Source organism: Erythrolamprus reginae, chromosome 2, assembly GCF_031021105.1.
Source record: "Erythrolamprus reginae isolate rEryReg1 chromosome 2, rEryReg1.hap1, whole genome shotgun sequence".
NCBI lineage: Eukaryota > Metazoa > Chordata > Lepidosauria > Squamata > Dipsadidae > Erythrolamprus > Erythrolamprus reginae.
In genome coordinates, this window is record NC_091951.1 from 312,631,371 (window position 1) to 312,642,844 (window position 11,474).

The 11,474-nt window shown below is 38.7% G+C and overlaps 1 protein-coding gene across 1 annotated transcript in view; it reads left to right on the forward strand.

The window, feature by feature from the left end:
- Nucleotides 1–11,198, forward strand: part of NAIP (NLR family apoptosis inhibitory protein) — a 36,070-nt gene extending 24,872 nt beyond the window's left edge. Inside the window, exons 11-15 of the mRNA XM_070743111.1 lie at nucleotides 477–647; nucleotides 3,055–3,216; nucleotides 6,054–6,140; nucleotides 7,253–7,417; nucleotides 9,681–11,198. Of these exons, the coding sequence (XP_070599212.1) occupies nucleotides 477–647; nucleotides 3,055–3,216; nucleotides 6,054–6,140; nucleotides 7,253–7,417; nucleotides 9,681–10,045 (950 nt within the window). The 3' untranslated portion in view covers nucleotides 10,046–11,198. The remainder of the gene's footprint in view (nucleotides 1–476; nucleotides 648–3,054; nucleotides 3,217–6,053; nucleotides 6,141–7,252; nucleotides 7,418–9,680) is intronic.
- Nucleotides 11,199–11,474: the final 276 nt, after the last annotated feature.

The window sequence follows — 11,474 nt, forward strand, 5'->3', positions numbered from 1 at the left end:
ACTGCAGTGTAATGTTTCCAAATGTAAAATAATGCACTTGGGGAAAAGGAATCCTCAATCTGAGTATTGCATTGGCAGTTCTGTGTTAGCAAAAACTTCAGAAGAGAAGGATTTAGGGGTAGTGATTTCTGACAGTCTGAAAATGGGTGAGCAGTGTGGTCGGGCAGTAGGAAAAGCAAGTAGGATGCTTGGCTGCATAGCTAGAGGTATAACAAGCAGGAAGAGGGAGATTGTGATCCCCTTATATAGAGTGCTGGTGAGACCACATTTGGAATACTGTGTTCAGTTCTGGAGACCTCACCTACAAAAGATATTGACAAAATTGAACGGGTCCAAAGACGGGCTACAAGAATGGTGGAAGGTCTTAAGCATAAAATGTATCAGGAAAGACTTAACAGGATTTCATGATAAACCTGAGTAATGTACTTTACATATTGATATAGAAATAAATGTATTGATTATCTGTTTGCCTTCAGAAACTCTCTTGGCAAATTTGGACAAATACATGTTTTTAAAGGAACTCTCATTGAATCTATCTGACTGCCGGAATATGTGTGATACCATCCCAGAGGGGTTCAAAAATCTTAACAAAATTGAGAAATTGATGCTCAGCAACTTTAAGTTTAAAACAGGTTCTGTCTGGCTAGGTAAGTGCTATGTGTATAAAATTCCAGAGTGCAACTGGTTGCATATGGATGAAAAACTGGGAGGTTTAATCCTTTTTCACCATTCTTTAAAAATGTGTTTTAAGTTATATTAGAACTGAGAATTCTTGTTCCTGTTTCAGAATGTAGTAAGTCCAGCTCAAAGGACTCTTAAGTGGAACAGAATAGATAATTTTTTTGTGAAGGATTCTCTGGGGTTTCAGGCAGTAACTGTGTTTCATCCTTAAATTTTATTTTTAAATGCATACTCATACAATTAATGGTAAAATTATTAACTGATCATATTTTAACAAAATCCTGGGGTGACACACACACACACACACACACACACACACAAATGCCCCATGGGCAAACTGAAAGTCCATTTTTCCAAACTTCCGGTTTGCCACCTGGGTTATTTTTGCACTCCGGGGCTTCAGGAAACTTAACCTGAACTCTTTGGACTACAAAACCCAGCACAAGGGGCAAATCAGACGTTTTCTGAATTTCTGGTTTGCCCGTTTGCCAGTTTTTTCATCGTCCCAGGCTTCAGTGAGGTCTGTGTGCATGCGCAGGGACTGGGGGAGGGGATTGTGCACATACTCAGGGGCAGTGTGCACATATGCTAGCACACCCACATATACCCGTTTGGCATGTGAATAATAAAATGGTACACAGTGTTCCCTCGATTTTCGTGGGTCTGAACTTCGTGAAAAGCCTATACCACGATTTTTCAAAAAATATTAATTAAAAAATACTTCGTGGTTTTTTATTCTATACCATGGTTTTTCTAGCCCGATGATGTCATATGTCATCGCCAAACTTTCATCCGCCATTGCTGATTGGCCGAAATCTCAGCCAATCAGTGTTGCTATCGCAAAAATTTCACCCATCATTTCTGGTTGCCCGAAATCTCAACCAATCAGCGGTGTTATCCTGGTGTGCATTATTTGTGAGTACTTTTCCAACTATTAAAACTATTAAAAGACACGTCCAAGATGCCTCCTAAACGTTCCCTTGGAAGCCTCGTGGAAGCAATGGACGCTGATGAAAACTTCACATTGAAGGGCTACTGGCGTCAGTACACGATCGCATCATGTCTGAAGAACATTCAGAATGCCTTAATGGATATGAAGACACAGACAATGAATGCCTGCTGGAAGAAATTGTGGCCAGAAGTGGTGCATGATTACAAGGGATTCGCTCCCAAAGAAATTCAACATGCTGCAGTCCAGAAATCTGTAAAGCTGGCACAGTTACTGGGTGGAGAATGCTTCAGTGACATGACGCTCGATGAAGTCAATGGTTTACTTGATGAGCATGGCCTACCGCTGACAGACAAAGATCTGGGGGAGCTCACCAGGTCAGCAAGTGAAGAATAGGAAGAAGAGGAAGCTGAACGAACTGAGGAAGAAGAAGAGGTTGGCCTAATGCTTGAATGGCTTGCAGAAGTGCACAGAAGCACTGCACATCTCCAACAGATTGTGGAACTTTGGGATCCCAACATGACTCGCTCTATACAATTTAAGGCCTCCCTTGACAACATCGTTGCACCATGTTAGCCCAGAAAAAGAAAATGCGCGAACAACTACCCATAACTATGTTCATCACGAAAACCAAGAGGTCTGTCACGCCATCTCCTTCAGCGTCCATTGCAGAAGTGCCCGATGGAGTGATGATTGAAGAAGATCATTAGTTATGTTAAGAATTTTTGCTAATAAATAACAAAAAAAAATATTGTTAACAAAACATTATGTTTATAAATATCAGGATCATTAAGTGTCTCATTCAATGATGAGTACCAGTAATAATGGTGAGTAAATGGTTGTCAAGGGAATGGGAAATGGTAATTTAGGGGGTTAAAGTGTTAAGGGATGGCTTGTGATACTGTTCATAGCGAAAAATAGTGTATTTACTTCCGCATCTCTACTTCGTGGAGATTTGACTTTTGCGGGCGGTCTCGGAACGCATCCCCTGTGAAAATTGAGGGAACACTATATAGCATTTCTTTCATATGCACATCATAGACCAATGTGGAAATCAGGTGGGAAGAAATTTGCAATTCATATCATGAGGAACTAGCTGAAAATGAAACTGGCAGATTTGTTCCTACCTAGGGTGAAAAGAATAGAAGTGAAATTTCTTAAAATGAGGACCCAGATTGTGGGGGCAATATGCCGGCTCTGTTTTTTAAAAAAGTATTATTGCTAACATGTTGTAAGCCATCCTGAGTCTACGGAGAAGGGCGGCATAAAAAATTGAATAAATAAATAAACTTATGCTTAAGTAAAATAGATTCTGATCTAACATGAAGTGAATCTGCTGTACACCTGACACTACTAAAGTCAAAAGTAACTTAAAATCCTTCACATTACATTGTGCTTTTTCTTTCTTTTTCTTTCTTTTATAGTTGAACTCATACGGAACTTTCCAAATCTCTCTCTCTTCCATTTCCAACATTCAACTTTTTTTGATATGGGAGCTCTTATGAACGCAATGTCTTCCTGCAAGAAGCTCACTGAAATTCTACTCAATGACCTGAACGTTGGAGATGAAGATCTGCATGCCCTTAGTAAGAAAGATTTAATGTAGAATTTTTGCCATATTTATACCAAATGACACTTTTGCTTAATAAAATGACAATTCAAGAAGTTCTTAATGTAAAATGTATCTGAGAAATTACAGCCTTCTGTGCTGACTTGAACAAATTGGGAAATGATGTATCTGGTTTGGTTTGTTTCTATTCTCCTGTACACACCAGTTGCTACCAGTATGGTTGAGGATAGCGCACTGGTAGTGAACACTGTGCTGCGGGCACAGCTTTAATTCTGGTAATGACCTATAAAGCCCTACATGGCATCGGACCAGAATATCTCCGGGATTGTCTTCTGCCGCAGGAATACCAGCGCCGATAAGGTCCCACAGAGTTGGCCTTCTCTGGGTCCCGTCGACTAAACAATGTCATCTGGCGGGCCCCAGGGGAAGAGCCTTCTCTGTGGAGGCCCCGGCCCTCTGGAACCAACTTCCCCCAGAGATCAGAACTTCCCCCACCCTCCTTGCCTTTCATAAATTGCTCAAGACCCACCTATATCGCCAGACATGGTGGAATTGGGACATCTCCCCTGGGCTTATATAGTTTATGTATGGTATGCTTGTGTTGTATGATTTTTAAATGATGGGTTTTAGATAATTTTTAATATTAGATTTGCTACATTGTATACTGTTATTATTATTGTTGTGAGCCGCCCCGAGTCTTCGGAGAGGGGTAGCATACAAATCTAATAAATAATAATAATAATATTATTATTACTATTATTATTATTATTATTAATAATAATAATAATAATAATTAAATAACATAATTATAATTATAATTATAATATGTTATTTAACTGGGACAGAATGAATAATAATTATAATTATAATTATAATTATAATTATAATTATAATTATAATTATAATTATAATTATAATTATAATTATAATTATAATTATAATTATAATTATAATTATAATTATAATTATAATTATAATTATAATTATAATTATAATTATAATTATTATTATAATTATTATTATAATAATTATTATTATAATTATTATTATAATTATTATTATAATAATAATTATTATTATTATTCATTCTGTCCCAGTGTATTTTTGCTTCGTGTGCATGTTCAGAAGCAAAATCATGTGGGGGATGTGCGTTTGTGTATGGGATTTTGGTGATTATTTGCTTCTGCGCATGCACAAAAGCACCCCCCCCAAATCTTATGCAGGTGTGCATCTTCTCACAGGATTTCAGCATGTTTTTGCTTCCATGCGCATGTACAGAACCAAAAACGCCCATGCATGCAAAACAACCAAAGCAGTGCACGCAACACACCGGTAGCAGCAGTAATAAGAATCTGCCCCGATGCACACGTTGTTATGAAATAAGAGTGCTGGATATGCTGAATCGTATTTGTAATCAGAAAAAAAAAACCATAAAAGGTTGGCAACAGTGGACAGGAGGAATGATCCTGAGGATTGTGATCCCCTTATATAGAGCGCTGGTGAGACCACATTTGGAATACTGTGTTCAGTTCTGGAGACCTCACCTACAAAAAGATATTGACAAAATTGAACGGGTCCAAAGACGGGCTACAAGAATGGTGGAAGGTCTTAAGCATAAAACGTATCAGGAAAGACTTAATGAACTCAATCTGTATAGTCTGGAGCAGTGATTTTCAACCTTTTTTGAGCCGTGGCACATTTTTTACATTTACAAATTCCTGGGGCACACCACCAACCAAAATGACACAAAATGACACTCTAACGCAGTACATATTATATATATATAGTTAATAATATAGTTTCTAAATGTATTTATAGTCACTTAGTGTGAAACCTGGGCCTGTTTCGATGAACACAAAAGGGATATCTGGCACAAATGGTAGTTTGGAGATTCATGTTTAATTTTCCCACGGCACACCTGATCATGTCTCACGGCACACTAGTGTGCCGCGGCACACTGGTTGAAAAACACTGGTCTGGAGGACAGAAGGAAAAGGGGGGACATGATCGAAACATTTAAATATGTTAAAGGGTTAAATGAGGTTCACGAGGGAAGTGTTTATAATAGGAAAGTGAACACAAGAACAAGGGGACACAATCTGAAGTTAGTTGGTGGAAAGATCAAAAGCAACATGAGAAAATATTATTTCACTGAAAGAGTAGTAGATCCTTGGAACAAACTTCCAGCAGACGTGGTTGGTAAATCCACAGTAACTGAATTTAAACATGCCTGGGATAAACATATATCCATTGTAAGATAAAATACAGGAAATAGTATAAGGGCAGACAAGATGGACCATGAGGTCTTTTTCTGCCGTCAGTCTTCTATGTTTCTATGTTTCTAGGATGGTTGAATAAAAGAAACTTGAGTCAGGGGCAGTACTATAACCTGAGAAAACAAGCGATGTTTATTTTATTTGTTTTGGTAATGACTCTTCCACCTGTTATGCAAGTTCCTTCTTCCAACTTCATTCTCACAAATAATTCAATTTCCTTTTCATATAGCAAGATGTCCTATGAACTGGAAGATTCAGAAGTGTCTGTGTCAAAATCTGTAAGGTGGTGACTGAGATATTTGTGATCAAAGCCAGACTCTTTTGTACATAGGTTGATATTACATTCATATACCCAAGGATAGATGTTACATTGTCGTGACACACCCATCGTCTCGCAGATTTTGGCCATAAAAAAACTCAGATAAATGAATTACAAGAAAATTGTAATTCATTTGTAATTGCATTCATTGCTGTAAAAATATTGGTAATGGTTTAATCATATCATCTGTTGATTTGAATTGAAGGCAGCTATTTGTAGTTGTTTACTTATGCTGATATTTATTTTTACATGTTGCAGGTGCTGTTTTGCCAAATTTTACAGCATTAAAGATACTGAATCTCGCGATGCTGTTTTTCAACAACTCGGAAACAGGCACAGCCCTGGGTATTGTTTAACTTTTCATTCCTGATGAATATGTTTTGGTGTTTGGTATAGTGCTGGTCTAGAAAATTCAGCATTTATGATGTTGCCTTTTCTTGAAGAGGTTATATCAGTGATGGCGAACCTTTTTTCCCCCTCAGGTGCCGAAAGAGCATGCACATGCGCTATTGTGTATGCGTGAGTGCCCACACCCATAATTCAATGCCTGCTGAGGGCGAAATAGCTTTCTCACTTCCCAGAGGCCCTCTGGAGGTGGGAGATGGCCTCTTTCCCAAAGTCTGGTGGTCCCAGTAGGCTCCTGTTTCACCCTACTCAGGCTCTAAAGGCTTCCCTGGAGATGGGGGAGGGTAAAACCGCCCTCCCCCACCCCTCCTGGAGGCTCTCTGGAAGCCAAAAATGCCCTCCCAGAGTCGCTGGGCAAGTCAAAAATCAGCTGGCCAGCACAAACATGTAGGTTATAGCTGAGTTAAGGCAATAGCTCGCGTACCAGCAGAAATGTCCTACCTGTTAACGACTACTTCACCTTCAACTGCAACAACACACGAGCACGAAATCGATTTAAACTAAATGTCAACCGCTCCAAACTTGACTGCAAAAAATACGACTTCAGCAACAGAGTAATCAACGCCTGGAATGCGCTACCTGATTCTGTGGTTTCTACTCCTAACCCCAAAACCTTTAACCTTAGACTATCTACAATTGACCTCTCCCCCTTTCTAAGAGGTCTGTAAGGGGCGTGCATAAGCGCACCATTGTGCCTACCATCCCTGTCCTATTGTCTGCTTTTTATCATTACTTATCTAATGTTTTATATGTACAAATTATCACCCTATAATTGTTTGACAAACAAACAAACAAACAAACAAACAAACATACAAACAAATAAATATGGCTCCGGGTGCCATTTGTGGAACCCATGCCATAGGTTCGCCATCACTGTTATATAATCACTTGGCAACTTTAAGACTTATGGACGTCAACTCCCAGAATTTCAACTTTTGGGAGTTGAACTCCACAAGAAGTCTTAAAGTTGCCAAAGTTGGAGAACCCTGATCTAGACAGTAGGTCTCCTGGGAGACACCCAATTGCCAATTTATTTATTTTTTACTTTGCAGCATTAGCTTTGCGCTCTCTTACGAATTTGGAAGAACTTGTTCTACCCAATGGAGAAGGAATAAGGCATGCAGCTAAATTGATTGTTCAACAATGTTCCCATTTTCCAAATCTTCGTAAGCTACAGTTTAGTCTGTATTTAAGTGCTGAAGGCCTGTTGGAAATAGGTAAGTTCTTAAAACAAATATTCTCTATACATCTTTTCAGCATAGGCCCATACTCTCTTCATTATCCAGATGAAAAGAGATTTGGCCTGGCATAACTATCCTATCCCAAAGATGAGCATGGAGCCAACATACATTTAAAAAGTCCTTAGAGCAACTTTTGACACATGCCTGTCATGTAACTGACATAAATTATGCAATGTTCATGTTGTCATGCAAATGATGTAAATGATATTTCTTTCAACTACATGATGCGCAGGGGTGGGTTCCTACTTACGTCGCTGTCGGTTCACTTCCTCCTATGCTGTGTGGGTGTGCCTTGTGCGTGCACGCACATGCACACTGATTTGATTGATTGATTTGATTGATTTATTGGATTTGTATGCCGCCCCTCTCCGCAGACTCGGGACGGCTAACAACAGCAGTAAAACAGTACAACAAAATCCAATACTAAAAGACAGTTAAAAACCCATTATATAAAAACCAATCATACATACAAACATACCATACATAAAATTGTGAAGGCCTAGGGGGAAAGTGTATCTTAGTTCCCCCATGAATGGCGGCAGAGGTGGGTTTTAAGCAGCTTACGAAAGGCAAGGAGGGTGGGGGCAATTGTAATCTCTGGGCGGAGTTGGTTCCAGAGGGTCGGGGCCGCTGCAGAGAAGGCTCTTCCTCTGGGTCCCACCAAAAAATGCCCCCACCAAGCCAAAAATAAGATGGCGACCACATGCAATGCCAGAAACTCAGCTTTTGTGCGTGCTCAGAATATATATATATATATATAATTGGCAGTGCCGGCGGACCGGCACTGACTGAATCAGTTCGGTGACATCATTGTGACATCACCATTTTATATTCAAATGAATCATATCAAAAGTTTCATTCAGAATGTCCAGGGGGAAAGCATTTTGAAATTACCTGATATTTCCCTGATATTTTCCTGTAACTTGTGATCTAGTTAAGGTGCAGTCGTAGATGATGTCATAGCAAACAGCTAAGCCATGGAGAAATATCGGTAGCTGAGGAAGCAAGTTGTTATGCTCATTTTTGCTTGACTCTGCCAAGCAGTGCAATCCGTTTTTTAAAAAATATGAGTTTTCCCTGACTTTTAAACATTTTAATACAGTTTGGTTTCCCCCCCTGATTTATTCTGTTTTCTTCATGAATTCCCTGATAATTCCCTGATATTTCCCGAACTGTCAATTTCCCTGATAATTCCCTGATTTCCCTGTTTTCCAGGTTTGCTGGACACGCTGTTCATTCCTTTTTATTATAAAGAGGATGCTCTTCCTCTTTATGCTAATTTCTCAACTTTAGCAACGTTCAAATGTGCGGCTTTTAATTCTCAAAATTTCCTAGCCATCATGCCTCTTGCAGATTATTTGCATATTTACAGCTTACATTAGAGAACCATCTTTCAGCTGTGGCGAGGAGGACGTTTGCCCAGGTTCGCCTGGTGCACCAGTTGCGGCCCTATTTGGACCGGGAGTCACTGCTCACGTCACTCATGCCCTCATCACCTCGAGGCTCGACTACTGTAACACTCTCTACATGGGGCTACATTTGAAAAGTGTTTGGAAAATTCAGATCGTGCAGAATGCAGCTGCGAGAGCAATCATGGGCTTCCCTAAGTATGCCCATATTACACCAACACTCCGCAGTCTGCATTGGTTGCCGATCAGTTTCCGGTCACAATTCAAAGTGTTGGTTATGACCTATAAAGCCCTTCATGGCATCGGACCAGAATATCTCCGGGACCGCCTTCTGCCACACGAATCCCAGCGACCAGTTAGGTCCCACAGAGTTGGCCTTCTCCAGTTCCTGTCGACTAAACAATGTCGGCTGGAGGGACCAACCCTCTGGAAGCAGCTCCCCCCAGAGATTAGGATTGCACCCGCCCTCCTTGCCTTTCATAAACTTCTTAAGACCCACCTTTTCCGTCAGGAATGGGGGAATTGAGACATCTCCCCCGGCCTATATATTTTATGCATGAGTGTATGTTTTATTTGAGTGTATGTTTGAGTGTATGTTTTATTTTAAATAAGGGTTTTTTAGTTTTTTAATTATTTAGTTATTTAGTTATTGGATTGTTACCGTATATTGTTCTTATTATTGCTGTGAGCCGCCCGAGTCTACCGAGAGGGGCGGCATACAAATCAAATAAATATAATATATATAATATATTGCATACAGGACATGAATACCATGGTGTACAATTTATTTGGAAATAATTTCATTTTCCTACTCATTGTTTCTGTTTCAGCAAATGTAGCTGCCGATGGAGGTTTTCAAAAACTTGAAATTCTGTGCCTCTCAGTCAACCATAACATTGCTGAAGAGACTTGGAGGAATTTCTTTCAAGCGTTGTCCAACATGCCAGCCTTACAAAATATGGATTTCAGTCGCCTTGTTACACATCAAATCAAATGCCAAGCAGTAACCGTGAAGTCTTTCGTTCAATGTGTTTCTCGACTGCCCAACCTCAGGTCAATCAGCATGATTGGCTGGTTGTTTGATGAGAAGGATCTCAACATGTTTGAGATTATGAAAGAACAACATCCTCAAGCAAGGAATTTAAGCTTAACTTGCAAATTTATATTGCCATCTGCACCTATTATTAATGAATAAAGTAGTGGAATATAGTTCACTGTACCCTATTAACATTAGTTAATATGCCTTATTCTCATCATTTATTGACTTGTTTCAAATTTTATTTGTGTCAATCATCCTGTAATTTTATCTTTTTCATAACCATAGATTCCCATTTTTTTGAAAGCTCTTCCCCATCAGTATTGGTACCACTTCCTGATTGGTGCCACATCCCGCTGATTCCATGATATAGTTAGTATGAGCCGCTGAGATAATTTACTTACCGGTAATTTACTTACAGTTTAGCTGTAACAGAACACCACTTGTAATAATAATAATAATAATAATAATAATAATAATAATAATAATAATAATAATTTATTAGATTTGTATGCTAGCCCTCTCCAAAGACTGTAATTGTGTATATTGCTGAAACTTTGGTTTTAGTCTAGTTTTCCCATTGATGGGAAAGCTGAGCAGTCCAAATTCTAACATGAAATTCTGACTTGATTATAAATTGATGGAATAGTAACCAGCATATAGTTGGGGATACTATCCTAAGCCTATCTGGAAAGAATTACTACCATTGTAATATTTTTTGACACATCCGTCAGCATTTTTTCATGTTAAAACAGTTTTTTAACTTATTGACACATGTCTAACTTTAATTCCATATAGTATTTACCCTGATTGCATAATTGTTTTCCCCCCCTCATTTGCTACACTCAAATGGTAGATCATTTCTGCTGAGGTGTTGAGATGTCCATTCTTGTACGGGTAATAATTTCACAATTGTTATTTTATCTTTTATATGTTTTTTTGGCTGTTCTTTCAAAATATAAGCTTCAGGGATAAGGTCATGATGTTGTTCAAGATATCTAAAACTCAGCTCACAACTTGGGCAATGGTTTACCTCCTTTAGTCTTGTGATCCTGATGGAAGAGTTATCTCAATGCATATTACAAAACTCTGTTGATTTTCTGAATTAAGCAAGGAAATCTAAGTATTACCTTAATAAATGTAATGTAATATATATTATGCATATCTATGTGATTTACTAGTTATACTGTTAGCCTGTAAACATACATTAAATTAGTAAAATAGATATATTTGGTTCATTACTACTACATGTTTTTATTCTTTTTAACTTTCAATTTGTATTGGACAAAATAAAAATAAATAAATAAATAAATAGGCATTTCTGTAATTGCTAATTACAATTATCATGCGGAACATTTCTGCAACACACACAAACACCGTCAAGCGCACATATGCCTGTCAGTAAGAGCAAAGTGTGGACACACTTCTGTTTTTGTAGGACTGCTGATTTCTCTTTTTAAAAAGGCATCGTGGCTCTGCCGCTGGTATTTTCAATACAATTACAGTAATGCAAACTCTGAAGGTATCCTATTCCAGGGGTGGGCAAAGTTGGCTTCCCAGCAGCCTCCCGAAGCCGAAGCCGGAAGTT